The 27,770-nt window shown below is 38.7% G+C and overlaps 8 protein-coding genes across 12 annotated transcripts; 6 read left to right on the top strand and 2 right to left on the bottom strand.

Annotated features, from left to right (window-relative positions):
- Positions 36-2,161, top strand: LOC109707088 (ycf20-like protein). The gene is made up of 3 exons (XM_020228164.1): positions 36-141; positions 921-1,121; positions 1,524-2,161. Exons 2-3 carry the CDS (start codon positions 934-936, stop codon positions 1,999-2,001), a joined length of 666 nt encoding a protein of 221 aa, XP_020083753.1. The 5' UTR covers positions 36-141; positions 921-933; the 3' UTR covers positions 2,002-2,161.
- LOC109708322 (peroxidase 44-like) lies at positions 2,944-4,162 on the top strand. Its single transcript, XM_020230033.1, has 2 exons — positions 2,944-3,139; positions 3,373-4,162. The coding sequence occupies exons 1-2, from the start codon at positions 2,945-2,947 to the stop codon at positions 4,093-4,095; spliced, it is 918 nt and encodes a 305-aa protein (XP_020085622.1). The 5' UTR covers position 2,944; the 3' UTR covers positions 4,096-4,162.
- LOC109708201 (peroxidase 44-like) lies at positions 7,131-8,403 on the top strand. Its single transcript, XM_020229846.1, has 2 exons — positions 7,131-7,380; positions 7,526-8,403. The coding sequence occupies exons 1-2, from the start codon at positions 7,354-7,356 to the stop codon at positions 8,306-8,308; spliced, it is 810 nt and encodes a 269-aa protein (XP_020085435.1). The 5' UTR covers positions 7,131-7,353; the 3' UTR covers positions 8,309-8,403.
- On the top strand, positions 11,522-13,477 carry LOC109708084 (uncharacterized protein C594.04c). The gene is made up of 3 exons (XM_020229681.1): positions 11,522-11,811; positions 11,910-12,173; positions 12,825-13,477. Exons 1-3 carry the CDS (start codon positions 11,596-11,598, stop codon positions 13,302-13,304), a joined length of 960 nt encoding a protein of 319 aa, XP_020085270.1. The 5' UTR covers positions 11,522-11,595; the 3' UTR covers positions 13,305-13,477.
- On the bottom strand, positions 13,987-14,850 carry LOC109708086 (cytochrome c1-like). The gene is made up of 2 exons (XM_020229683.1): positions 14,713-14,850; positions 13,987-14,384 (listed from the first exon to the last, which is right to left on the bottom strand). Exons 1-2 carry the CDS (start codon positions 14,815-14,817, stop codon positions 14,124-14,126), a joined length of 366 nt encoding a protein of 121 aa, XP_020085272.1. The 5' UTR covers positions 14,818-14,850; the 3' UTR covers positions 13,987-14,123.
- On the top strand, positions 15,077-16,312 carry LOC109708085. The gene has a single exon (XM_020229682.1). The coding sequence runs from the start codon at positions 15,466-15,468 to the stop codon at positions 16,045-16,047; it is 582 nt and encodes a 193-aa protein (XP_020085271.1). The 5' UTR covers positions 15,077-15,465; the 3' UTR covers positions 16,048-16,312.
- On the top strand, positions 18,200-22,179 carry LOC109707148 (probable cinnamyl alcohol dehydrogenase 1). Of its 4 annotated transcripts, none has more exons than XM_020228250.1 (8): positions 18,200-18,511; positions 19,219-19,274; positions 19,446-19,536; positions 19,774-19,887; positions 20,525-20,755; positions 21,073-21,358; positions 21,494-21,644; positions 21,760-22,179. In XM_020228250.1, the coding sequence occupies exons 3-8, from the start codon at positions 19,448-19,450 to the stop codon at positions 21,954-21,956; spliced, it is 1,068 nt and encodes a 355-aa protein (XP_020083839.1). In that variant the 5' UTR covers positions 18,200-18,511; positions 19,219-19,274; positions 19,446-19,447; the 3' UTR covers positions 21,957-22,179. The 4 variants fall into 4 exon arrangements, with proteins under 4 accessions (XP_020083839.1, XP_020083838.1, XP_020083837.1 ...); XM_020228249.1 differs by having other exon boundaries at positions 19,437-19,536; XM_020228248.1 differs by lacking the exon at positions 19,219-19,274.
- Positions 23,067-26,576, bottom strand: LOC109707146 (uncharacterized calcium-binding protein At1g02270). 2 transcript variants are annotated; one of them, XM_020228239.1, is made up of 11 exons: positions 26,353-26,576; positions 26,045-26,250; positions 25,539-25,643; positions 25,324-25,429; positions 24,855-25,075; positions 24,672-24,748; positions 24,454-24,568; positions 24,220-24,345; positions 23,967-24,077; positions 23,771-23,878; positions 23,067-23,623 (listed from the first exon to the last, which is right to left on the bottom strand). In XM_020228239.1, the coding sequence occupies exons 1-11, from the start codon at positions 26,510-26,512 to the stop codon at positions 23,378-23,380; spliced, it is 1,581 nt and encodes a 526-aa protein (XP_020083828.1). In that variant the 5' UTR covers positions 26,513-26,576; the 3' UTR covers positions 23,067-23,377. The 2 variants fall into 2 exon arrangements, with proteins under 2 accessions (XP_020083828.1, XP_020083829.1); XM_020228240.1 differs by having other exon boundaries at positions 26,045-26,233; positions 26,353-26,486.

The following is a 27,770-nucleotide window of genomic DNA, read 5'->3' as shown; positions in this document are numbered from 1 at the left end:
ACCCGTATCCGAAACCATCCGCACTTCTAAATTATGCGGCGCCACCCACTGCGGGGACCGCGGTGCGCTCCGTGCCCTAATCTGCACGGCGGCGGGGGAGGTGGCGGCGGAGCCCTAAGACGGTCACCGGCGCACGGCGAGGTTCTCTCTCTCTCTCTCTCTCTCTCTCTCTCTCTCTCTCCCCCGCCCAACACTATTTTGGGAATCAAAACAGAGTTGAATTGGTTTCAGTTTCGTAGAATCCAATTGGGTTCGACAACAATTTGGGAGTGAAAGTTGGAGTTGAATTGAATTCGATTCCGTTTATGTTTCTAATTTGTCCTTAATTGTTGTTATAACTAATGAATCGTCACCAAATCCGACCTCAAATCGTGGGATTTTGGTGTTTGCAAATTTTCGAAATCAAGTGCAATTTGAGTGATGGCGAACTCAAGTTAAGTAGTTTCGTGAGAGATTTTTTAATTTGATCCTGCAATTGTGATCACTTAAATGTATTTGTTCACTTGATTTGAAGGACCACGATCTACTGCAAATTTGGACTTGGTATTAGTGTTTGTGACAAATTTACATCAAAAACATGTTGCAATTTGTTGAAACTTATATTCACCATTTCGGTTCCTAAGTTTTATTTTGATTTTTTGTGGCCCAGCAAACTTTGTGGAAGAACTGGTGAAGAAAAGGATTAAAAAAATAAATAAATAAAACAGAGAGAAGATGATGCTGTATATCTATAGGGCAAAGTATGTGTTGAGTGAATATTCTATTTGGGAAAATTAAAGAATTTTTTTTGTTAAGAAATAGATCATGAATATTTTCATCGCACTACACAAGTGTCAGTGTAAAATCTGAACAGCAATGTAATGTGGAATCTGGCTATACAAGATCCTTTGTTATTGAATTATGGGCATTTATTTCCGCAGATGTTTTTGGGCAATGACGACAAAGATGCCATCAGTACCATTCTACAAAGAGAGCATCTTGTTGCCATCGTCAAAATGCCTGAGTCCGAAGTTTACGATGAGAGCATGCCTTCGAGGCAGCACTCTCCGATGCAAAAAGAAGTGTTCTCCGAGTCTTCATTGCTTTTGTAATCAGGCCCCTGCAGTCAGCAACAATTTTAGGTATGATTTTGTATGTTTGCGGGGTTCAATGATCTAAAAGGTTTACACTGGAAGCATAATAGTTTGATTTATATAAGAAATTATAATGGCACATGTAAATGCTCAATAGAGGGGTCATGAACTAAGGATGAATGTAGGTTCTTTGGCCAAGGACTTAATTAAGAATTGTAGATACTCTCTTCATGAATTAGAGCACATTGTAATGGTCCCTCCAATGCTTTCATCAATTGTATTTCATTCAAAATTCATGTTGTCTTTTTTGCCAACTCAGTTGTGTTTCGGTTGGTTCTTTTGTCGCAGGGCGGGGGAATTGAGTATTGGTAGTTGTTGATAATGTCTCTATATATATTAATTTATTTTCTTTACTGATATGTTGTTTAACTGTCTTGGATTCCAACACAGGCGGGCCAGATGGGCTTTGAAGAGTATGGCAGACAGCAGCAAATCAGAAGCATCAGAAAACGCAGAAAGCAGCGCGAACAGTGGCACTCGCTTGGTCGGAGCAATTCAGTCTTTCCAAACCAAATTAAAGAGGAGGATTGAGGTGTTGAGGAGGGGCTTATCTGTTAAAATCCTCTTCTTCTTGGTTGGCTTCTACTGCGCGACAGCATTTGCCACCGTTATAGGCCAAACTGGTGATTGGGACATTCTCTCCGCTGGGCTCGCGGTGGTCGTGGTCGAAGGGATCGGCGCGCTTATGTATAGGGGTTCTCTCCCATTCATTGACAAAATTAGGAGCTTCATTACTCTGTTTAATTACTGGAAGGCTGGGCTTTCCCTAGGATTATTTCTGGATGCATTTAAATACGAAGCGGATTTGATTTTTGAATCATGTAAACCTTTTGATTTCGAAATTCATATATTTCCCGAATTTTGGTAAGCTTTTTCTCCCTCTGGCTGAAATTCGAGCAACACAGTGAGAACTTGATGGTGGTTGTATGTGTGAAGTTAATTTTTTTGCAGTAGCTTAACATATGCTAATAAAAGGTGGAGAAGTCCATGTCAGGGAGAACTTGATGGGCAAAACTAGTTTTCCATAATGACTACCTTTATTGTTCTCTTTGTAGTGAAATTTGTATGTGCAGATTGATGAATTTTCTATTTTTGGGCTTCTACTATTTTGTGTAGCTTCTGCCTCTTGCACTGAGAAGCTATTACATACCGTAAGTCGATTTCTGCGGTTGCATGCCACACAGAGAATGAGCCGCTGTGCAAGCGACTCGTTTTTGCTGTTGCAGATTGAGATATTGCAGCGCAGAAGCCAAACCAAACAGGCTCTGTTCAATATTGAATCGCTAACATTGTTTAGGTCTCTGATAAATCTGATCTTGAGGGCTAAAAGTTTGATCAAATTCGAATTCGGCTTCGCAGAATATATATTCCAGCAACTCCAACCCTATTTGGCTGTGGCTAGCACAGGGAAACCAAATAACTGCATTCTTCTAGAAGCTAATTGTGTCCCGAGTGTATAGCTTGCGTGTACTAAACAACATAATTAAGCTGGAATCACTCACTATCGAACAGTAATTAATTATTGTCTTTAATTTGTTATATCCAATACATACTGGACGGCAACATTTCCAAAATCCTACAAGTGGAAATCAGAGCTTATATCAAGCTACTTCAATGATAAGTAAAACAACTCATTTCCTTTGTTTTCAACGCCTCTCCTTGATCCCTCTCTATCCATAAATAGACACCATTTTACTTTCAGAATAAGCCGCAGTACCACACACAACTCTCACTCACATTAACATCGCTACATACATGCACAGATATCTATAGTAGAATTGGTAATAATCTATCTCTGTCGCTTGCTAAATATGGTCAGGGTTCTATTGTTCGTCCTCCTCCTCTCCGTCCCTCTCGCCTCCGCCGATCTCGCAGTCGGCTTCTACGACTCCTCTTGCCCTCAGGCTGAATCTGTTGTGCGCGCTGTCGTGGCGAAACACTTCCATGCCGACCACTCCATCGCCGCCGCGTTCCTCCGCTTGTACTTCCACGATTGCTTCGTTCGCGTAAGTATACGTATGCTTTCTATGTATCTATCCTTTACGTTGAATAACATCGTGCATGCGCGCATGCACACAAATTGCTCACGTGATAAATACCGAGATAATGTGTACTGAACTGAGTTGTGTTTAGTTCTTTATGTAGTATATATATGTATTGCTGTTCTATCAATAATAATTTTTATTTTTTATATAAATATGAAAGTGACCTAAATTTATGATACTTACTCTCGTTTTAGGGTTGTGATGCGTCCATTCTGATCGACGGTACCAACACTACGGACTCTGAGAAGTCCGCATTTCCGAACAAAACCGTCCGCGGCTACGAGATCATCGACGATATCAAACAAAACCTCGAAAGCCAATGCCCGTCCACCGTCTCCTGCGCGGATGTCATAGCACTGGCGACCCGCGACGTAGTTTCCCTAGCCCGCGGGCTACACTACGCGGTGCCCACCGGTCAGAGGGACGGGCTCGTGTCGAACCCTGCCAACGTCTCCCTGCCGGGACCGTCCTCTCCGATGTCCGTCATCCAACAAGCCTTCGGACCGAAGGGCTTCACCCTCGAGGAGACCGTCGTCCTCCTCGGGGCCCACACGGTCGGCAGCGTCCACTGCGCATTCATCCAACCCGACCCCTCGATGGACGCGAGGTTGAAGCGGCGGCTGGCGAAGCTCTGCAGAGGCGGCGACAACACGACGACCGCGTTCTTGGACCAGGCGACGCCGTTCGTCGTGGACAACAGGTTCTACAAGCAGGTCATGAGGAACAAAGGGGTGATGGGGATCGACCAGGAGCTCGGCTCGGACAATTCGACGGCGCCAATCGTTCGCAGGTTGGCGAAAGATAGAGAGGGGTTCTTGAACAAGTTTACGGACGTTTTGGTGAAGATGGGGAGCCTTGACGTGCTTGTGGGGAGTGAAGGAGAGATTAGGACAAATTGTAGAGCTTTTAACAATTAATAATTGATTATCTATATGCATGAGAGTACTATAATTAATACTTTTATATGCATATGGAGTACGTACGTACTTGCATGCGTTGATCCTCTTAGTTTGTGTTAATTCGTCTTCTATTTAAGTAATTCACTCCATATATTGATTGATTTTGGGCAAGCACATCAAAGTTGGATCTAAATATTTTTCTTCTTTTTTTTTTTTTAATTTTACTGTTTGTGGGTTAATGAGTAATTTCAATGCAATGTCATGATCATGTTTTTTTTCTTGTTTTGTTTTTGTTTTGCTTTGTAATCTAATAAATGTTTGCCCAAGTAGTAATTGGGTTTTTGGCATGCAGTGGTACTAGTACTTAGCTTAATTTAAAATTATAATCAAAACTTCTTCTTTTAGATGCAAAATATTCAATATTCAATTTTGGGTTGTAGTAAATGCCCTAGAAATTAAAGTTTTGCCATAAGAAAAAAAAAATGTTGTATCAGAAGTTGGTCCAAACTAAATTAACATGCTTACAACATATTCGTGCACTTTTATATTTTGGAGTGATTGATAGAAAGAAAAATTTTAAAAGAAATAGTTAAACCTGTCCAAAAAATTGAAAGCTAGCTAAATTAACTAAATTAATTAATCATAGAAGTAGAAATATTATGTTTTGAATTTCCTTTACCCAATTGCAATATATTCTATATTCAAATCGAGCTCAAAATCAGCCATGTATAGAAGGACGTACACTTTACTAATTATGAATCTTGACGATTTGTGTGTGTATATATATATATATATATATATATATATATATATATATATACTGGGGGCCTCTAGAAGCTTCTAGAGTTCTTCGGCCACTTCTCTGTAATGGACAGTGTCGACCATTTATGTGAAAACCGGTCAAATTTAAGTTTGTTCAATTAATGTTTACTATGTGTTGAGTGTTGACTTATGAGCTTAATTACTACATCTCAGTGAAAGTTTGACCAAATTAAACCAAGTAATTAACAGCAAATTAATATATATGATTAATTTCGAATTCCAAGAATGTATTAGGTAAAAGACAGCTAGATGATGACCACTGTATATGTCTTTCTTTAATTGTTTTTACCAAATTGACCTTTGGAACTTAATTAATTTATTAGCAAATTAATTCAATTAATAGGGCTCTTTGTACAAGTGCTAATTCATAAACACATAATCACTCTTGGAATATATCTATAACAATTAACTATATATTCTTCTCTAATTAATGAGTATAATCTTAAAAATTTGTAACTTCTCAATGTTTGAATGGCATTCAAATTTATGTTCTTCGGCCAGTTCAATATTCTTGTAATGTGCATACAATAGAAAATGTAAAGTAACTAAGTTTTGAAATCTCAAATACCAATCATTATGTCCTTAGCTAATTATACTCGGTATGGTCGATGAAAGTTGTATTTTGAGAGATAGGTACGTACTATGCTACTTATCAATGTGTCGATGGGCATAAAATATGATGCGAAGGATTATAATTCATTTTTTACACGTAGTTTATAACATTATACGAGTTATTAATCACTTCGCTGGAAATTAATCCAAGGAACCCAAGAGTACATGTAACAATTTTTAGGATTAAATCACTAGCAAATTAAGACGTACGCACGACCATATAAATTCATGTAAATATAAATAAAATATTTCACATAATTAGTCAACTCATTAATATAATTTCCTGATAATGAAAAATCAATAGTCCTAGCCTTCACACCACTATTGGTTGGAAATACATTGATGAGGCAAGAGATAAAGCGACCACGTTATGCTACAATGGTTACATGTTCTCCACTACAAGCCCCATAGATAAATAATATATACAATTTGGCATTGGTATATGTATTCAATTAAACCCTCATAAAATCGTTTAAAGAAGATAGCTTAATTAATTTCTAGTTCACACCACTAATAGATTTTGTGTTACGTTCTCGATTAATTAGCTTCTAAGTCAAATGCTACAAGAAGCAAATAAATAACTAATTAATTTACATTAATTCCGAATATTTGTACATATATAGTGGCTATCACATGCTTCTCCTATAAAATTAATCGAGTAAATTATCAAAGCAGGCCATGAACCCTCGTTGCCTCGATTTTCTCTTACCCACTTCCCAGTTAGTTTCAAACTCTTAATTTACTTATTTTGTTTTGTTTTTAAAATTTGAAGGCACTACTTTTCAAATTTGAAATTTCGGATACCAATCATTAAGCCCTACGTAATGGTCACCGAAGTTAATATTGACTTAATTAGAAGCTAATTGAGAACGTAATTTTGTAATGTTTTTATATAAATAGTATCTATCTCACCTTATAATATGCCTGTACATATATCATAACCTACCTACCCCCTGCCTCAATATTATAAAGCACTAATTAATTACAGCTAATACATTAATTTACCACTCTTGATATATGTGAAAATATGTTTAATGATATGTGTTTTGGCGAAGTTAGTTTATTTTCGTAGAGGGTTACTTAAAAACTAATGTTATATATATTCTACTTTTCACGTGACAGCATATATTGGCTAGCATATATATAGAACTGGTGCAATGCTTGATCCTATATATAACCCCCTAAATTTTAGGAATCTAGTATTAATTCCATAGTGTAACCAAGTTTAGACCTAGGGCAAAATAATAATAATAATAATAGTAATCATATTACATGGCAATAGATTAATTAAATTATTCTTATTTGTACCCATTAGTAAAACCAACTAGTTTGGCACCTCAAATCGAGCAAAACCATGCATGATTTAAGGCCATATCAACCCTAGATGCTGCTCATTTGCTACCCAAGTCAAACTAGCCCATTTCCTAATAAAGGCTTCGCGCAAAAACCCACTTGGCTCCAATTAATTAACTGCTTAATCCAGCTAATTCCCATTTCCCTCCCAAACCCCTATATATACCCCCACACAAGCACTCTACATGATGTGCATGCACTCTCTCGGACGCTTGTGATCTATTATTAGCTAGTATACATATATACCAAGTGATCATAACAACAAACTAATTTGTAGTGCACTTAGTTAATACATGTTCATGATGGTGTACAACAATGTTGTGAGAAATTTTTTCTTCATATTTTTTCTCTTTTAATTTTCCCTTCTCGCTGGCCGATTTTCGAGTCGGCTTCTACAATGCCACATGCCCGAACGCGGAGTCCATCGTCCAGTCGGTGGTGGCGGAGCACTTCGCCGCCGATCCCTCCGTCCCCGCCGCCCTCCTTCGCATGTACTTCCACGATTGCTTCGTTAGAGTAAGACGTACTCCCACGCACCATGCATGCATGCATGTATAAAAGAAATCTTTCTATAAGACACGTTCATTTTAAGTACACATTATTCTGCGTAAAGTTTAAAGCAAACATTACGCATTTTCATGACAAATATGGATTCTGACAGGGCTGCGACGCGTCGATCCTGATCTCGCCGACAAAGAAGAAGACGACGGAGCGGTCGGCAGGGCCGAACCAGACCGTCCGGGGCTTCGACATCATCGACGAGGCCGAGTCGAGCCTTGAGACGCAGTGCCCCGGGAACGTGTCCTGCGCGGACATCATCGCGCTAGCGGTGCGTGACGCGGTGGCCCTGGCGGGCGGTCCGAAGTACGACGTCCCCACAGGGCGGCTCGATGGCCTGATCTCCAACCCTAACGACGTCAACCTGCCGGGGCCACAGCTCACGGTGTCGCAGGCGCTCGCATTCTTCACGAACAAAGGGTTCACCCTCGACGACATGGTGGTCCTCCTCGGCGGCCACACGGTCGGCGTCGCGCACTGCACCTTCTTCCGCGACAGGCTCGGCAATTTCCAAGGGACTGGCCAGCCGGACCCGACGATGGACCCGGCGCTCCTCGCGAAACTGAAGGAGACCTGCGGGCCCAGGGCGAAGCCGCTGAAGTCGGACCCGACGGCGTTCCTGGACCAGAACGCGTCGTTCGCCATCGACAACAGCTACTACAGCCAGATCATGCAGAAGAGGGGAGTGATGCAGATCGACCAGGAGCTGGCCGACGACAACTCGACCGCCGCGACGGTGCAGGGCCTCGCGGCGGACGCAGCAGGGTTCGCGCGGAGGTTCGCCGACGCGCTGGTGAGGCTGGGGAGTGTGGAGATCAAGCAGGGCAGCGACGGCGAGATCAGAAGGAGTTGCCAAGCATTCAACACCCGCTCTACAAAGCCTTAGCTAGATTTTTGTTTTTCTTTTTTTTAAAATTTTTTTGGATGTTATATTAATGAATGCATGTATCAAATTGTGATTATTGTTTGGTTGATGTTTTGAGGCACTGTTTTGATTAGTTATTATAATCAATCAACTAAGTTGGTTGGGAATTAGGAAATAATATTATAATCTATGATTTTGAATCTGTGACGTCGTTAATTAGCTAGCTGTAATGGTTGACATCATGTCACTGCTCTTGTTTGATTAATTAATTAATTATATGGGGGTTTAATATCTAGATTTTTGCTTTTTTACTTAATGCTGTGTTGACTTTTTGGGGTCTTAATTATTTTTCAGGGTGTAATACCATGATGAATGCACTAATGTTAGTAGACGTTAGTTAATTTGGAATTGGATCTGATTAGGAGAAAAGTGGTTTGGGTCGAACTGGATCATGTTTGAGAAGTTCCGAGCCTTTTAATGTAAGCCTGAACCTAGCCCAATTAGTGAAACGGAATATGATTAGGTTGGATCAACTAAAGAAATTTAAGACCCCGCCTAGCCCAAAAGTACAATTAGAAGAGCTATGTTCTTCAATTTTCTCTACTCCAGAACTAGAGGTCTCAATTTGAACTTCTATTTGTAGGCCTTGAAAGAGCTTTATAAATGTTCTAATGCTCTAGTGATTGTGGCCGAAAGCAGAAGCAAAATAAACAGAGTGTTGAGAAATAGAGGGTCGAACCTTCTGGATAATCCAACCCCGGTCCTAATCAATTTTATTTGGACTAAATTTGGGCTAGGTTCGGGCTCGAGCGTATGATTTGCGCTGCATCAGTGTCTAAAAGAACTCAATATTATTTTTATAGCAATCATTAGTGATCTAAAATAAATAGATTGGATATCACCTTTGTGCGAATTAAAATCAGACCACCAAATCAATTTGAATCAATGGGTGGACCAGGTTTAAACCTAAGGTAAACTTTAAAGTGATTTACGTGGGTCATCCTTAAGGGGGACTGTCGCATTCATCATCATTCACGTGATTTTGAGATTCATATCACTCACTAGATAGCTGATAGATTGAGAGAATTTGAATTACTCGTTCACTAATTCTGAAGCTATTTTATAATTCAAAATTAATTTTTTAGGGGTGTAATAATTTTGAAAGATAAAAAGTGGGATTGCGCCGAGTTCTCTTTACGACATATATATATCTAATCAATCATTCATGTATAAAGTGGGGGCCGAGTTAAGAAGCTTAATGGAGAGCGCGGCTACAACCATCATTACAGGCATGGAGGCTTGAGATTAAAATAGGAACAAATTTGCTAGTATGTACAAATGTGTAAATATTTCTTTAAGGATTAGCATAAACTTTTTTTCGTATTTTTAATTACTCTTATAATAATTGTTGGGTTATTTTGTGACAAGTAGTTGGAAAGAGGATGAATGCCTATCATGAGAGTTATAATTAATACAATTGAAAAAGTTACAATAATTAGTTGTCATAAACGGAGTAAGATTTTTTTTTTTTTTTTTTTTTTTGAGAGATTGGTAGCACGCTACCCGCTTCGTTTATTTCATTTAAAAATAAACTTAGCTGAAAATGTGAATAAACTAGAATTCGAACTTGGGTCTCGGGTACCAACACCAAGTCCTTTGCCACTTGATCCTAAGGGGATTCAGCCCGTAGCTCGCAACTTGAGAGGGACTCGATCTCACGCTTATGGAATCCGCTTCTATCTGTGGTTGCTAACTGCCAGCCGTGATATAGTAAAATGGAGATGGACCCAATCAGATGTGTTCACGGTTAAATGCGATTTAACCTTTCTTACAATGATGTAGTGGTCAAGACTTATAGCTCGTTCGATCTGTGGAAGATTAAATCCTCCATTAAAAAGTTAAAAATTTTATTGCTTGTTTTTGGAGCGAAAGTAGCTGACTACGTAACTGGGATAACCTATTTAAAAGCGGTTGGTAGCGTGTGAATAAAAGATCTTGTCATCGTGTGGGGTGGAGCCTGTAGACGCGTTGATCACCTCTTTCGTGCAATGGCGACTTCTACTACGATCTCTCCTGGCAAGTCAATTCATAATAAAAACATCCTTACTACACTGTACTTCAGTGGGAGGCTTTGGCGGGTCTAGCAGACCTCTAGGGGATTTGTGGAACTACTACAATTGCCTCCATTTGGGGACTATATGGTTCGAACGGGAAATAAGAGAATCTCCTAGCTGAAGAACGGAATCTTGAGTCTCTGATGGCGCAAATCCCACGAATTTAGACATATCGTGACAGACTTCTGTATTAGCTTTGTAATCTTTTTTTTTTTTTTTTTTTTTTCCGGTACGTAACGAGGCCAAGCTGTCTCAGAAATTTGCTTAGTTCAATACCTTTATGAATGAAGCGGTAACATACTACCTTTTTTCAAAAAAATAAAAAAAATAAAAAAAATAAACGGAGTAAGATTTTAGACATCAGATGTTACAGTCCAAGTATCATAAATTATTTATACACGTTACTTCGAATGACAATAGGGATGAAAATGGTCGAATATGATCGGTTATTAGAACAGATCATATACTTGAACATCATTTCGGCGACAGATATTAAAAGGATGATAAGTTTTGCAGTGAATTAAATTCGATCAAAACAGAAACATGTATGAAATCTGAGTTATCTCTCATAGCTGTAATTATATGTACATGCATGTGTGCAGAGAGAGAGAGAGAGAGAGAGAGAGAGGGAAAATGCAGGTTAAAGGAAGAACAAGAAAGTTATAAACAGCTGTTGTGTGTTGGTATCTTTTGAATTTTTAGTTCACAGCTTTTGTAGGGGATGCATTACCTCCGAAAGGGAGGCAGCTCATGCAGTAACACTCATTCTGAATAATCAGAGCATCATTACTTTCCAAAATACTCTGCATGAATTATATTTTTCCATCTCTAAGAACTTATATATATTACCAACTATAATAACTCAGTCGACTAACGACTTTATGATAAATATTTCAGATCTCAAATTCGAAATTTAATTACTTTGCCTTTGTAGCAGGGTTCAGAATCAAATCAGCGGTTAAATCAGTAAAAATCTCAAATTGCTGTTTCAAATTTTTTTTTTTAAATTTTGATTAGGATACTAAAAGCATTGCTCTTAAAATAGGTGATTAAATTGTTAATCATCATTTTTTTTTTTTTTTTTTGGTTTTATACTCTTCTTCCTCCTCTTCCTCGTCTATAAATACAACCTCAATTCCCTCCTCACTCCCCATCAAACCCAAAACCTCATCACCCCCTCCATTGAATCCGCGAATGGGCAACCTCAAAAACATCGCCATTGCCATTCTCGTCCCCCTCCCTTCCATCCTCTTCTACCTCTCCTTCCTTCACCATCACCCGAGCTCCACCTCCTCTGCGAGTCTCTACTCATGGTGCTACAACCACCCCTTCCTCCTCGCCAACCTGCTCTTCTTCTTCAACGTCGACCTCCTCTTCTGGCTCGTCGGTCTCCTCCAATCCAACAATTGGGTAAGTGGGTACACCCCCGTTTTCGCACTAAAGGCGCCACCTTTATGGGTTTTGTTTCGATCTCTTTGTGACATAGGGTTTTGGGTTGAAATCTGCAGCTGATTGATCTGTATTGGACGGTGATCCCGGTGATGCTGGTGCACTACTACGCGAGCCACCCCTTGGCGAGCGCCGACGCCGCGAGATCGGCTGTGGCGATTGCGCTTACCTGGGTGTGGAGCGTGAGGCTCACCCACAACTACTTGAGGAGGGAGAGGTGGGAGTGGGGGGCGAGGGAGGATTGGAGGTTCGGGGAGATGAGGAAGGAGTATGGGAGGAGTTGGTGGTGGATCTCCTTCTTCGCCGTGTTCCTTTCTCAGCAGGTATTCTGATTTTATCATCCCCAGATTTCAATTTGGGCACTTGTTTATTTGTTTAGTCTAAAAAAAATGATTTTGGGGATTGGTTGGATTTGCTTAGTTCCTTATCTTCGTCATAGTTGTGTGCTTCAACCGTTCGAGGAAATGTCTCTGAGAGGTTTTACAAGGATTTGTTAGGAGGCACACTGTTGTGGGTACTGTTGTTCAATTTTACATGGCACAGGAGAATGATTGATATTAGATAGTTAAGTAAACTACTGAACTACTTTTGCAAATCGTAATACAATTCACTTCCAGCATTAGCAAAAGTGTCTTCTTTTCTTTTCACCAAATGGATTACTGCTACTTAATAAAGAAGTTGGTCTAAAAGCTGGGCCGGACATGCACTTTTAGCCTTAACTTTGGATTTGAGGGTATGAATATAGGATGCATTAGCTGAGCGTGATCAATTTATTCTGAGCTGAATCCTGTAACTACAATGAAATATATCATCATTAACAAATATGCAGCAGTTTCATTTCTAAAACTGAGGTTTCATTATGGCAAAATTCCTTATTATTTGAAAAATGGTCCTAAAGCAAGCTAAGAACAAGTTTACTTTGTCACTGAGACCTTAGATTGGATACCTTGTAAACTATCTTGTTAATTTGGCAGGTATTTTTAATCGGTATATGCCTTCCTATGTATGCGATTCACTCCAGCAACGAGCCATGGAACATACGCGACTTCATCGCCACGATAATATGCATAGCTGGGATCATGATTGCCTACTTTGCCGATACTCAGCTCCACAACTTTGTGACAAAGAGCCAAGCCCTCAGGGAGGTCGGAGAAAAACCCATTGCCAACCTTGACGAGGGCCTCTGGCGGTACTCTCGCCACCCTAACTACTTTGGCGAGCAGCTGTGGTGGTGGGGCCTCTACCTGTTTGCATGGAACTTGGGCCAGAAGTGGATGTTCGTGGGCCCACTCGTGAATAGTTCATGCCTCGCGTATGTGACTGTGCTTGTGGAAACACGGATGTTGAAGAGAGAATATCGCAGGGAGGCATATCGACAGTACCAGAGGATGACATCAGTTTGGATCCCTTGGTTTAAGAGAGCCGATAAAGGAACGAAGGAGAAAAGCATCTAATGTTTAACTCGTGGTCATTGAATGCTCTGTGCAGGTTCTAGCTAATTCTGTTTCTTCGGTGTTTGATTATCCTTTGTATTGTACTACTACTCTTCTTCGTGCTTTTCGTCATGTGAAGTTCTCTCTTGTATCTTACCAGCTTCTCTGAATAAATAGATCTGTATCTGTTTCCATATTGCTGTAATGTTTGTTCTTTAGATAACTGGGGAAGTGCCTTCTCATGCTTCTTCATAACAAATTGAATTGGAGAACTCTTATCAATTTGTCAACTCTAGTGCTTACTCGAATGGAGTAGCAGCAATGGCATATAAGCTTTGCATCAATTATATACGGTTAACCGAACTAAATTACGTATAATTATGTTGAAACTTTAATTAATGAGCCCTCTATTTATGTTGACTGCAGGAATCTTATTTCTTGTAATAGAATTATTCCATGTTAGGTCACGAGATAGAACCTTTACTATTCTTGAGTGTTTGAAACATGTTCTACACGAGACTATACATAGATGCCTTTCTCAATATTCTAAAATTGATGATTTTTTTTTTTTTTTGTCTTTGAGAAAAACATTACTGATACGTTAGTATTCTATTTCATTTTTGTGCCGTGTATTGCATGAAGATTAAAGCTAGTAATTTGCTGCATATTACGCACCAATAAGCAACTACATGTATGCGCAGTATTTCTTTTAAGCCCCAAATTTCACATTATAAATGATCAAACCGAGTACAATTTCAGCATTTCATTCTTCATATGTAGCTCCAATAACAAAATTCATCAAATAATTCCACAATGGAGCTTTTATATCTTGCTGAAGCTTTAGCTGCTCTTCGAGTCCTCCTTCTCTGAGCTAGCCAACGGGTGATCGACGACGACTTCAGCTACCTTCTTCGCGGCCTCCTCTTCGGCGGGAGCCTTCTTTTCTTCTTCTCCTTCCTTGGGCGCCTCCTCCTCGCTCGACTCAGCCTTCAGCTCAGCAGCCAGCTCCTCACCAGCTGCCGCCGCGGGCGCAGAGTCGGTTTCCTCGGCCTTTGGCGTGGAGAGGTCAACCAAGGGTTCCTCGGCATTTGCGGTGTTGGCCTAACAAGCCATCCACAGTAAGGAGATATTATAGCCTTGAACTTGGTTTACGGATGGGCTTATTGCAGACCCGACCCATATACCACATAAGAGGTATTACAGAAAACATTTCTTATTTCTAACTTACTATCTTGTGGTTTAAAGTATAGCACTTCTTGAATTCATATGCTATTATTTGAGTGGGCGATATCTAGGATTTATTTGTTAAATTCTCTTATACTTCATTGCATTTTAACGGGACGTAGGATTGCCACGTGCTCAATTTTAACAACGTCTTAAATGGCAGGTCCTTCTGAAAAGCTAAAGCAGCGAGAGGAGGGGGTGTTACCTCGGTTGGTGATGCAGTCACGTCGACGGGGGTCGTTTGCTCGGCGGGAAGTGCTTGGGGCGCGAGGCCATCGACTTCATTGGGTTTGCTCGCACAGCCGCCCATGGAGGAGGGATGGAGCGTTATATATCTCTCTTATATATCTCTCTCGCTCTCTCCGAGGGCGTAGGAGGAGCTTTATTGGAATGTGTGAAGCAGGAAGAATGGCGATTTGAGGGGTGGGGTAGAGAGGGGTTTATATAGTACATAAGAGGGAGAGATTTTAGGTGGAGAGGTTAGAGGAGGGAGAGTTAAATGTGTCTATTTTTAGAAAGGTAATTAAATTCTTGGTGGGGAGGAAAATGTTGATTGGTTGTTCTTTGACCCTCTTGTTTTCAGGAAAAGAACCTCTTCTCCTTCCAAGAGATTTTTGTGGAGATTCCAGTGGCTAGGAGTTGGTCACAGTTTTATGTTTCTTCCGTTGCATGTGCATTTATACTTGGATGTATAACAGTATGTTTCGAGTGGTTGTGAACTTGTGATAGTATTATTTATTGTTCTATCGAAAAATACAAAAATATAATTTATTGTTATTTATTGTTGTACATTATAGGCTATTGGGGATGTAACCCTGATTTGATTTTCATCGTAAGTTTTTTTTTTTTAGAATCGGTAGCACGCTAGCTGCGTTTCATCCTAAATTATTATTTTAATAAAATATTAAATGAATAAAATGAATATAATTCAAGTGAACAAATGTAGCAGTGGAGACCAATGTTTTTTACGCATACGAAAATGTATATGGTATTATTATATTACTGTAAATTTCTTGCGACCAAATCAACGTATCTAATTGCGAATAGACTCGGTCGCACGAAACGAAAAAAGCTTCGAAGCCAAAGACCCTTTCTCCGAGAAACGGAGTTAGGGCTAGGGCTAGGGTTAGGGTTCCGATCACCCCATTCCCCGACCACAATGCCCCTCCCTCTTCCCTCCCTCTCCCTCCTCCTCCTCCTCCTCCTCCTCCTCGTCCTCGTCCCTGCGTCCCTCTCCGCCGGTTCCGCCGCCGACGACGACGACGATCCCTGCGCGGCCCCTGCGCTCTCCGACGGCGGTGGCGGCGCCTCGTGCCCCGTGACCTGCTTCCGCCCCGACCCGGTGTGCGGCGCCGACGGGGTCACGTACTGGTGCGGGTGCGCCGACGCGGCGTGCGCCGGCGCCCGCGTGGCCAAGCGGGGCTTCTGCGGCGTCGCGAGCGGCGGGAGCGGCCTCGTCGTCTCCGGCCAGGTCCTCCTCCTCGTCCACATCGTCTGGCTCTTCCTCGTCGGCTTCGCCGTCCTCTTCGGCTTCCTCTGATCCACCTCTCCCCCCCTTCTCGCCACGCCGCATCGTTTTTACTCCTCCCCCTCTTATCGATCTCATTCTTTTATTGCAAAAGGAGCTAATTTTATTTATTAGTGAGGAATTTATTGTTGTATTATATTATATGCCGAGCGAGTCAGGATTTGATCGTGCTGTTCCTGTAGATGTTATCTCAAATTTATAATTTTTTTTTGAAGTAAATTGGTGGTAAATATATCCTCCTCCTACGAAGGGATGGAGCTTGATGGCATTCATTCTATGGAATATTGCAGCGCATGATTTTAACAATATTTTTTAAAAGAACTTTTTATAATCACTTTTAATTTCTTATTTTAATGAATTGGTATCAATTACATGTTCATCAAATCTTTGGATGAAGGGATACGGGCTTTACTTTTTGATGACAAAAGGAAAGGTATTAGTGTACCAAAAGAAGCCCATAACCTTTTTTTTCTTAAATAATTCTTTACTTTATCGATTGGTTTAAAGATGCACTAAATTTGTTCTTCTTCCTGTTAAGAAGTTATCTTATGAAAACTTGATTATGAATGATGTGGTGTTAATGTTCTTGGCAGCAGATGATGAAAAGCAGTGTAGAGCATAATTGCAAACCAGGAATGTAACACTTTAGAATTATGGACAGTTGTGCAAGTTAGAGCTAGATAGTGAAGATGATAAAAAGACTATTATTTAATTCTATTATTAGTTGCATAATTTTTCACTTTTTGTAGTCTTATTTGAGAGAACTCTTGTGTGCATTATTAATTAAATGGAATTTCAATTGCTGGTTCTTTGGTAGTCATTTATGAACTGTAATCACCATCGTTAAAACAGCATATAATCTCTATATATATCTTCTAATTTTATTGTGAAGTAATTACAATCATATATATATATATATATATATATATATATGGTAAATTTCGACATTACAGCAATAAAGAAATCAGAAGATCCATAACCATAGGTTTGAGCTCTTTTTGTTTTTTTCAATAAGTTTACCCCTTTTTTTTTGGTAATATTTGTTTTTGATATCCCAAAATTGCATCCAAATACCCGGTTGTAAGTATAAATATGGTTTTGATAATACAGCAAAAAATATATAATATTATAAAATTACAGAGTTTCTGAACTAGTCCATACCAGTATTTTATGTTTGCTTCTCCTCGTACGTATCCGCATACTGATCTATTAATTAACTTGCGTAATAGTACAATTTGCCCCAGCCAAATAATTTTTCCTTTTCAAATGATTGAGAGTTTTTTTCCCTTTTTTTTTTTAATTTCCATATTACCTGTATTACCTGACTTCACAAATTGGGTCCAATGCGTGAGTTCTAATCCTTTATTATAGTCTCCAAATCCTTGATATGTAAAAATCTTTAAATTTAATTATACCCTAAAATTTTAACCTTTGTGAATATTTTACAGGTGATTGGGCGAAAGATAAAATGATTATTTCTTTTTTTTTAAAAAAAAATACTGCCACAAGTATCTCATAATGCTATTTTTATATATTATATTGGTACACTGACATCAAGGTGTATGTATAATTCAATCACAATCATCTATATCATTATTATTGATGACACATCAACAATATTATAAAGAGACTGTACAGTCGAGAATTTAAAGTATTTTCAATTAAAATCGGCAAAATATGTACTGAAAAGCAACAATTTAAACATAAGAGAAAACTTCAAAATCCCTCTTGTGATTTTAATTTTTTTCACTTTAGTACTCTGTGATTTAAAATGTATCAAGTTAGTACCCTGTGGTTCTCACTTTATCACTTCAGTACCCTGTGGTTTTGCACTTTCTCACTTTAGTACCTTGTGGTTTTAATTTTGTATCAAGTTAGTACCCTACGGTTTTTTAAATCACAGGATACTAAAGTAATAAAGTGTGAAACCACAGAGTACTAAAGTGATAAAGTGCAAGACCACATGGTACTAATTTGATACACTTTAAACCACAGGGTACTAAAGTGATAAAGTGAGAAACCACATGGTACTAACTTGATACACTTTAAACCACAAGATACTAAAATGAAAAAGTGTGGAACTACAGGGGTTTTTTTTTTTAAGTTTTCCCTAAACATAGTATAATCGTGTTGGGAGTACATTGCAATATCAGGTTTGAATCGTTTGATAGGGGTTTTTGTTGTTATTGTTGTGAATTAAAATCCTAGGAACGGATGACTACTTTCCACGTGTCTTAATTTGGCGAAGGCAGAGAACGAGAGGAATCCTAACAAAACATCTTTTATTTTATGCTTTTTTATTTTACTTTATTTTGCATTTTCTATTTATTATTAGTATTTTATTTTCTAGAAATTTCGCACCAGAAAAAGCCTACTACCCACTCGCTCATCGTCTATGTGGACAGTGGACTAACCCCTTCGGAGTTCGAGGGCACACGGAGATTCCGAGAACCGCAAAATCAAAACCCAGAGAGAGGTGAGTGTTTTTTTTTTTTTTTTTTTTTTTTTTTTTTTTTTAAGAATTATGATTGCCTTTTTGATGTTGAAGTTTCTAATTTTTCATGTCTATATATGTCTTTTTTTATTTTTTCTTTCTTTCTTTAACCTTAATCTCTTATGGGTTGTAGGGCAATGAAAACATCTGTTTTTTTATACTTTTTGGAAATTTTTTGTTTTGTTTTCTCTTAATGCGTACTTGGGTTTTCTTAATTTTTATTGCTTTTAAATAGTTTATGCGGTATTTAGAAAGAAAAGGAGCAATTTTGTGAAGTATGAGTTTGAAACTGTGCTGTGTCTTCGAATAAAATTTTTTTATTAATTTTTTTTGTAGAAATTATTATGGAAAAAGTTGGATACTACTATAAATTTTAATATTTGAAGCCATACTTGTCTTAGATGGTAGGGATGATTCAAAATGTTGGAAACTTTTCAACAAGCAAGCTGTTTCGAAAGCTTTTTCGTCATGTTAAGAGCTTGCACACAAAGGAAACAAAAGTTTACTTATTCGTCAGATGTTTTTTCAGCAGTTGTTCTTTCAAACAAATTATGCCGTAATTTTCTGTGGATTAAAATTGCATAGTTTAACAGGACTTAGCATATTGATTTGACAAGGTCAATATAGTACTTTTAAATCTTAAAGCCATTAGTGATTGCACCAAGTTAATCAGTTAGTTCTGCAAATAGGTTGCTGCTAACAAGGGATGAAGCAGAAACAAATGAAATTGGCGATTTTGAGATTGGCAAGTTGTTTTTGACGCCTACAATTCTGCATTTGTTGCTTCCCGTCAAAATTGGCGATTTTGAGATTGGCAATTTGTTTTTGACACTTACAGTTCTGCATTTCTTGGTACCCTTAGCAGAATTTGACATTTAATTTCTATGGTCTCTCTGATACTGACTAGATATTTCAGCAATGGATGCCGAGTGCGGCGCTGGCAGTTGCCTTGGGTGGGCAGCTAGGGATCCTTCTGGGTTTCTTTCGCCTTACAGGTTCAGTCGAAGGTGCGGCCACACCACCTAAATGAGGAGTTCAATGTTCCTTTCTTTTACGCATGCTAATTCTTAGTGATATATTCATACTTCCTCAATATCTGGATTTTGCTTGCTTACGAGTTTAAATCACTTTTAAGAGTTCCTTTTAGTTGTTTGTTCCTGCTATAGTTCAGACATCTCTGTACTTATACAAGCTTTTTGATTGGAAGAACCGCTAGTTACTAATTGTTGCTAGAAATTACGCAGAGTTGTTGGAGGTGATGATGTTTCTTTGAGGATTACACATTGTGGAGTATGCTATGCTGATGTTGCTTGGACAAGGAATGCACTCCACAACTCGATGTATCCTTTGGTGCCTGGGTAAGCTTGCTGAATTGAAACGTATCTTGTTCTTCTATTTCTTTGTTTAAAGACTAAAATACAAAAAACCCTCTTGAAAGTTTCATGATTTGAATGTTGCTCCCTGAAGAATTAATTCCTATATTTAGATCTTTACTGCTTAATCCCCTTTTGTGACAATTCTTTTTTCCCTAGAAACTGTTAGAAAATATTTAAATACGAAATTTATTAAAAACAGGTACAATGAGTATTCAGATCCTATTGCAATATTTTCTAATGAAAATATGACGGTGGACTGTTCAACTGCTGACAAAATTTAGGCAGAGAGTGAAGGCTACTCTCTAAGTTTTTTTTTTTTTTTTTTTTCGGAGACAACTTGCAAATCACAGCGTTTTCCAGGGGATTCTGCATTTAGCCTTTTCTAAATTTTCGGTATTGTGTGTGACGCTTGTTTTAGTTTTGAAAACATCAAATGTTGCATGAGCTTTAGAAATCCCAAGAGAAACCTATGCTACTATATTTGAGGCATAGGAAAAATACATATTTCTTTAATAAATCTTGGAGGATATGAATTGCTAATCAAGGAATTAAAGAATTCAACAATGCAAGCAAGTTATAGAGAGAAAATATTATTAGCTTTCTATAATCTATGTTTCAGTCATGAAATCGTTGGTGTTGTGGCGGAGATCGGCTCCAATGTCAAAGGCTTCAAAGTTGGTGATCATGTTGGCGTTGGAACATATGTTGACTCATGCAGAGATTGCGAATATTGCAATGATTTTCTTGAGGTTCATTGTTCAAAGGGGTCAATCGGTACTTTCAACAGTATCGACATAGATGGCACGGTCACGAAAGGGGGATATTCAAGCTACATTGTAGTGCATGAGAGGTATGTCATTTTTCATTAGCTAAATCAATTTTTTTTTAAAAAAAGCTGTGTTACCATATCGAATCCACCAAGATGACAGAAAACGAGCATTGAGAACCACACTTTCTGTCCCGACTTGACAACTATAACAATTCCTTTTCTTTTAGAAACTAGAATTTCAATGTAAGCATTTTCTTTACTAACCATTGTGCATTTTCCTTAAACTTGTGATGTAATCATACAAATAGGATCCGAGCACTGTTTTCATACTGAAGCAAATCAACATTTCACTATTCAATTCCATCGTTGCATTTACTGCAACTTGGTTGTGCCGACAGGTACTGTTTCAAGATACCTGATGGGTACCCACTAGCAATGGCAGCCCCCTTATTATGTGCGGGAATAACAGTCTATACGCCTATGATGCGCCACAAGATGAACCAACCTGGTAAATCCCTTGGGGTTATTGGCCTTGGTGGGCTCGGCCATATGGCTGTCAAGTTTGGAAAGGCTTTTGGATTGAAAGTCACGGTCTTCAGCACGAGTGAATCCAAGAGAGAGGAAGCTCTTAAACGTCTTGGAGCAGACGGATTCGTCAATTCATCAGACCAGCAGCAGATGGAGGTATAGATAATTATTGCTGTCACTTCTATCATTTCTGATCATTTCTTTTTTTAGACCTGTAAACTGAATGCTTTATTTCCCATTTATTTGTTTGCATCATTTTAGCAGTTTTTCACAATGTGTATCCTTTTGCAGTCTCTAACAAAGACCCTTGACTTTATTATCGACACTGCCTCTGGCGATCATCCTTTCGATCCTTACCTGTCGCTCCTTAAGATTTGTGGGACTATGGTCCTAGTGGGCTTTCCTAGCGAAGTCAAGCTGCATCCTGGGAGCATTAATCTTGGTATATTCTTGCTTATTTAGCTATGGAAAATGAAAAGTGATTATAAATATAGCTTTGTATTTGAATATTACTGAGTTCCAAAAACAGAAATATCATTGGAGACTAAATGTTACAGGTTCGAGGAGTCTATCTGGGAGTTTGACGGGTGGTACGAAGGATACACAAGATATGATAGAATTTTGTGCAGCAAACAAGATATACCCTGAAATTGAAATTATCAACATACAGTATATAAATGAAGCTCTTGAGAGGCTTATCAAAAAGGATGTGAGGTACCGTTTTGTGATCGATATCAAGAACTCTCTCAAGTGATCTGACAATAAGGTGCAGAAAGAAGGAAGCTATAAAAGTGGTGCAATTTCTAGATCCTGATTTATGTTCTTTCATTTCCTAGTGTGATGACATGTAGTTTTGTATATTTTATCACCACGTCTGGTTGTCGTTGTGATTGACATGACGATGCTTATAATTCCATTTTCTGTTACGATACCATGTAACAGCGTATAAATCCACCTTTTTCTGTGTTTGGTTCTTAGATCTTTTCTTTACTATGAAAGAACTTGGTCTTTATTGTAAAAAGAGAAGAAAATGACCACAACAGTTTAGCCCAGAAATGAAGCGTATGTATTCGCATCTTTTATGGCACAAAAGAGTCTAGATTCTTCCAAAGAGGGTTGCTATTTCTATTGCTATTTTCTCCCCTTTTACTTATGGGACAGAAAAGTTAGTTCTCTCACCGACAACAAGATGACGACGACAACAACAACAAGAAGAATATGGCAAAAGTTCGGTCATAATACTACGGACTAAAAATAGAAGAGACCAATTGACAAGTGTATAATATCACTGAAAAGCTGCAGTGAAAATGACAGCAATCTCTCTTGATACTCTAGTGAAAATGTCGCCATAGTCGGCACATCTTGCGTCAGAGTCCGCCATCTGAAGAACCAACAAGCAGCAAAAGAATTGGCCAATCAAACTTGGGTGAAATTTGCATGACATTTCTAGCAGAGCTCTCAAGTTTGGTGAAAAGTCAAGCAATCGAAGTTCAGGAAATTAGTTGGAGAGGCTCTGCCACAATAACTAACCACATATGACTAGAATAAGATTTTCATACTTTAATCTATAATCACACCAACCAAATTTTGTGAAGCAATTCTTCTGGCGGAATAAACCTCTGACAAGTGGCAGAGTTTTATTCTTGCGACCTGGCGACAGTTCATACCCTCAATGTGAAAACTAGCTCAAGATAAGATATATCCTTCAGAATTTGTTCTTGTGAAAAACAATAGAATCCTAGATTAAGAAATAAGAGGATGCTTAGTTTGCTAAACAGAGTACAAGTAGCCATTGACCTCAAGTTGGCGGTCCGCGGTCCTTCACATCACTCTAGTCAAACCAATAATTAAGAAGCAGGCCAACTAACAAAATCAAATCTAAATATAAAAAATAAAGATTAAAGATCCCCTTACATGTCAAAATCAAATTGATGATTACAGAAAGATAGGAATCTTAATTTATTTAACTCTTTTCGGGACAAAAGATGTATTTAGTAGATGAACTGATGCATCATACATTTTTCATCTCCCATTTTCTGATTTCTTTTTTTTTTTTTCCTCCTATTTCTCAAGCAGTATAATTTACACTCCTCATCTAAAGTTTCTCACTACTTTTGACCTTGTTTACCTTAGTATGTACATACCATCAGCAGGAACAAGCTTGTCTGTGACTCATCACATAATGTCTAAACAAGGGCTAGCATGAGTACAAGGCATTCGTACAGGGGAGAAAACTACTGTTAATGGTGCATGATCAGAGAGAGAATAATTTTCCGGCCACATTCCTTTTTCCACTTCGGGGGGGAAGAGAACGGCATCCTTCACGTCGAAACCAAAGGCATCAGCCATAAGTCCTTCATCACTCTCCTGTTCGAAGTTTTCCTCGGGTTGCTCCAACCATCTAGGGCTCCATATGCTTCGCTGAAAAGGACAACCAACAGAGTGATTTACTAGATCAGATTATGAAGCCATCCAATTTCATCCTCTAACGCTAAGTTCAGAACTAAAGACCATCCAATTTTACAAATTCAGCTAACTCCAAATAAGAATCTCAGACTGGTAGTATACCTGAAATTCTTCGTAATCCATCATGCCATTTCCATCAACATCTGCGTGAACCCACAAGTCCTTTGTCTCTTCAGAACTTAAGCCGTTGGGATGGCCAGTTAAGCCCAACTGCAATTTGTTTTATGTGTTAAAAAAATAAAATTCCATGAGGAGTATATGTAATTTCTTAGTTTTGGCATAAGAAAACTACAGATACCTGACAGAGTGCCTGACAAAAGCCCGAGTAGGTAACGTAATCACCGGGGCTATCTGCTTTAAGGGATGCAAATGCATTAACCTCAGAAAGGGAAGCTGCTCGGAGAAGATACTGAGAAAGTAAAATTGAAAATTTGTGTTAGAACTATAAATGCCATCATCAAGTAAAAACGAAAAACTTAATCCACTAAGGTAGAATTCCTAAGGAGAAGATAAAATAATTTAAAACTTAGAAGGAAAATTGCAAAATGTACCTTAATAATTCCTAAAACAGCTTCATTCCAGCTAGTTTTGAGTGGCTTCCTATGCTTATTGGGATTAAGGAGCCATATAAAATCAACTCCACACACATTCCCTCTATGATTGCGATGACTTACCCACTGCAGGGAGGGGAACCCACCAAAAACAAAAAAAAAGTCAAACATGTGAATACATTGAAACTAAATTGCTTTAGAATTAAGCATTGCATAATTAATATGATAATAAACCTTGTGGGCATCGGCATCACTGTCGGTGTATTGATGAGCCGTGTCATATGATGATACAAAACCCTGCGACCTAAGGAACTTGTAAACATGCCCTCTTTTGCTCCCGTTCCAATCACTGCAAAAAACCAAAGGATAGTTAGGGCATTTGACCTTATTTATTTAGTATTGATAAAGTGGACAAGACAACAATTATCTAAAAGGGCGGAAAAAAAACTCACCCACATAGTATGATAGGCATAGGGCCGAGGTTATGTTCTTTCTGATATGATTCTACATGCTGGAGGATTTTGTAAACCTATTAATCAAACAACATTCACGGCATTTAATCACTAACAATGTTATTAATGAATAAACACAAAAGGAAATCAACTTTTTTTTGCGATGCAAGGAAATTAATCTACCTGCTGTAGACGAACTATACATAGGCTGGAATCATGAGGAAACAACAAATGGGTATTCACAATGAGGATTTGCTGCTTAATGCTGCTGCTTCGATTCTGCCAAAAGGGAATGACGGACTCAACATGTAATAGCTGGGCGACGCGGTCGCCAAAGTCATTGAACAGCAACTCCCGATAATTCAAGACTCTAAAATAGTCTCTATGTACAGCAGTCAATAGACCTGTGAAAGAGAAGACATATTTTGTTGTAATTCGCAAACTGCTACCGAAACATGAAGATGTATTATGATGTGCTCATCATATGCATCCTTTTACTCTTCCACATCCTCAGAAGAAATTTACATGTTTACGCACTCGAAAACTAAGACACATATTTGTCTTCACAGCGGCATGAGTAATATATTCTTCTTCGGAGTTTGATTTAATCAAACTTTCTCAAGAAATTAAAGCCCAGGATCAGATATCATACCATCCCCGCGGTTGTTAGTCCTTGCAAGCTTGACACTGATGTATCCGGCCTCACCGAGCCTCTTCTCATACATGTCAACAAGCTCATCATTCCCCAACCAAACCTCCTAAATAGACCAAATCCAAAAAACAAACATAAAGAGCAATAAAACCCATTAGATTCGAGCAAACCCCAATTCCAAAACCAAGTCAAAAAAACACACGAATCATTCTCACCTGGAGGCAAATTATCGAAGACCGATCGGCCAATAGCCTGTCGATGATGCTCTGATTCCTGCTCAACCAATAAGCTCTATGTTGACTCTCCCTGCAACTCTGATCCTACAATAATCAAAGAGAAAAAACAACCCAGGAAATATTTCATTAATAACCTGATAGCCAAAAAAAGCTACCACCTTTTCGAAATCAAACAGATTTAAATTTAGCTCTGATCCTGCAATAATTAATGAGAAAAACAAAACCCAAGATATATTTCTTCAATAACCCAAAAACGCTACCACCTTTCCAAAATCAAACAAAAAACCCATTTCCCAAAATGTCAAATTTAACTCTGATCCAATAATAACAAAAGGATAAACCCATGAAATATTCCATCAGCAACCCAATAACCCAAGAAAGCTACCACCTTTCCGAAATCAAACAAGAACCCACTTCCCAAAACGATAAATTTAACTGGCGTAGCGAGCCAAAGCGAACCCAATCGATCGAAATTGCATCATTACCTCCTTATCGAGCCTCTTGTAGATGGGCGCGAGGATGTTGAAGGTGGTGCACGAGACGCAGCGCTCGGAGCCCGCATACGCGAGCCCTTTATGCGGGCCTCTCACTTTCTTCTTCCTCTGCGTCGGCGGTCGCTGCGTTGGCGGCGGCGCCTTCGACCCCTGCGCCAATCCCTCGCACCGCTCCTTCTTCTGCATTTCATCAAACACTACGCTCGAATCATCAAAACAATCAAAAAAAGAAAAAAAAAAAAAGAAGAGAAATCCAACAAAATTCCCATCGAAATCAAAGGGATTACGAAGGCAATTACCATGTACACGCGATTGGATATGGAGAAACACGAAGAAATTTGGGATCGAGCCAAATGAGTTTGTACAATAATAAATAGATAAATAGCGCAAATATGGGGTTCCTGGGGGAATGGCGAAGTGGTGCGTAGCTTCGCATATAAATAAACACCAGGGGAGCATTATTGAACTATCATAAAGACGTGTGGGGATTAACCGGTCGCGCCGCAGGGTGGTTACCGGTAGTAGCCGGTCCCCGACTGGGACGATTCCTTCTCGAGCACCTCGTCCGATTCGTCGTACCGGCTAGTCCGGTCTTAGAACAATCGAAGAAGAAGGGGTAAAATATATACACGGTCCCTGTACTATCCTACAATTTCGATTTGGTCCTTATGACCTGGATCATTCTTAAAAAGGGGAAGGGATAATGTGCTTTTTTTTTCCTCCCTTAAAAAAGTTTGATTTTTTTTTTTTTTTGGACAATTATTCGATTGGAGGATAAAGTGCAGTACAAGTGTAAACTAAATAACGAATACATCTCAGTGAAAAGTGCATGCGCCTCCATTTTCTCTTTGACAAAAAAGAGAAAAAAGTTATTCGCCAGTCACTAACGCACTCCATAATTTTTTTTCCCCTTTTACTGTTGTAATTTTAACTAAATTTTTTTTTATAAACGATAATTCAGAAAACGTAAATATTATGTTATTAAAATTATTTAATAAGGTCTGCAAAATATTTTTAGATAAATGACAGATTCTATTAATATTGCTTTTATATGTTGTTATTGTTGCTGTATCGATATTATAATATAGAAAAATATTTTTAAGAATAAAATTGAATGTTCTATTCATTTGGATTTTTTTTTCTTTCTTTGTCCGTTTTCGCTCTTCATGACTGCGTTGTATTCTTGATTTGACTAGGAGTTGTTTTGGTTTTAAAAAATAATAATAATAATTTTTTAGAAAAAAAAATATTTTTTTCTTTATTTGGTTTTTTTTTAAATATTTTTTCTTAAAATTTTGCCAAAATTAAGAAATCTTTGTATTCTTTTAAAAATTTTATTTAAAAAATAAAACGCATTAACAAATATTTTTTATTAGAATTTTTTTTCAAAATATATAATAATAATTTTAATTTACATGATTTTCCCAGTAAGAAAAAAACACTCGGAGAGCACGCGGGGGGAGAGGGGGGGATGATGCTGACGTGGCGATGACGCCAGATGTTCGGAAGCGCGATCAGGTCCGTCCGAACTTTGAGCTGGTCAAACGTACGGTCCGACGGTGGGGGAAAAGGTCGATCGGTCGTTGGCGCTGATCCCCTGTGCCGCCCCTTGATCTGGACGACACGCGTACGAGCAGAGGTTACAAAAGCGACGGTCGGTGAAGCGTCCCTCCAAAATTACGTACGGGCCCCGGCCCCACATGTTTGTCTCTCATTG

Source organism: Ananas comosus, linkage group 3 (assembly GCF_001540865.1).
Source record: "Ananas comosus cultivar F153 linkage group 3, ASM154086v1, whole genome shotgun sequence".
Lineage (NCBI taxonomy): Eukaryota > Viridiplantae > Streptophyta > Magnoliopsida > Poales > Bromeliaceae > Ananas > Ananas comosus.
The sequence above is the reverse complement of the archived record's forward strand: the minus strand, read 5'-3'. Positions and strand labels throughout refer to the sequence as shown.

Excerpts from the sequence above, each read along its gene's own strand:
- LOC109708086 (XM_020229683.1), bottom strand. The coding sequence starts at position 14,817 with ATGGGCGGCTGTGCGAGCAAACCCAATGAAGTCGATGGCCTCGCGCCC. Across the intron at positions 14,385-14,712 it reads TGACTGCATCACCAACCGAG|GCCAACACCGCAAATGCCGA; the intron begins GTAACACCCCCT and ends ATGGCTTGTTAG.
- LOC109707148 (XM_020228247.1), top strand. The coding sequence starts at position 18,325 with ATGCTTTTTTATTTTACTTTATTTTGCATTTTCTATTTATTATTAGTA. Across the intron at positions 19,537-19,773 it reads CCTTACAGGTTCAGTCGAAG|AGTTGTTGGAGGTGATGATG; the intron begins GTGCGGCCACAC and ends GAAATTACGCAG. Across the intron at positions 21,645-21,759 it reads TCCTGGGAGCATTAATCTTG|GTTCGAGGAGTCTATCTGGG; the intron begins GTATATTCTTGC and ends TAAATGTTACAG.
- LOC109708084 (XM_020229681.1), top strand. The coding sequence starts at position 11,596 with ATGGGCAACCTCAAAAACATCGCCATTGCCATTCTCGTCCCCCTCCCT. Across the intron at positions 11,812-11,909 it reads TCCTCCAATCCAACAATTGG|CTGATTGATCTGTATTGGAC; the intron begins GTAAGTGGGTAC and ends TGAAATCTGCAG. Across the intron at positions 12,174-12,824 it reads CCGTGTTCCTTTCTCAGCAG|GTATTTTTAATCGGTATATG; the intron begins GTATTCTGATTT and ends TTAATTTGGCAG.
- LOC109708322 (XM_020230033.1), top strand. The coding sequence starts at position 2,945 with ATGGTCAGGGTTCTATTGTTCGTCCTCCTCCTCTCCGTCCCTCTCGCC. Across the intron at positions 3,140-3,372 it reads TCCACGATTGCTTCGTTCGC|GGTTGTGATGCGTCCATTCT; the intron begins GTAAGTATACGT and ends CTCTCGTTTTAG.
- LOC109707146 (XM_020228239.1), bottom strand. The coding sequence starts at position 26,512 with ATGCTCCCCTGGTGTTTATTTATATGCGAAGCTACGCACCACTTCGCC. Across the intron at positions 25,076-25,323 it reads GACTAACAACCGCGGGGATG|GTCTATTGACTGCTGTACAT; the intron begins GTATGATATCTG and ends TCTCTTTCACAG. Across the intron at positions 24,078-24,219 it reads CTGTTTTAGGAATTATTAAG|TATCTTCTCCGAGCAGCTTC; the intron begins GTACATTTTGCA and ends TTACTTTCTCAG.
- LOC109708085 (XM_020229682.1), top strand. The coding sequence starts at position 15,466 with ATGTTTTTTACGCATACGAAAATGTATATGGTATTATTATATTACTGT.
- LOC109708201 (XM_020229846.1), top strand. The coding sequence starts at position 7,354 with ATGTACTTCCACGATTGCTTCGTTAGA. Across the intron at positions 7,381-7,525 it reads TCCACGATTGCTTCGTTAGA|GGCTGCGACGCGTCGATCCT; the intron begins GTAAGACGTACT and ends GGATTCTGACAG.
- LOC109707088 (XM_020228164.1), top strand. The coding sequence starts at position 934 with ATGACGACAAAGATGCCATCAGTACCATTCTACAAAGAGAGCATCTTG. Across the intron at positions 1,122-1,523 it reads GCAGTCAGCAACAATTTTAG|GCGGGCCAGATGGGCTTTGA; the intron begins GTATGATTTTGT and ends ATTCCAACACAG.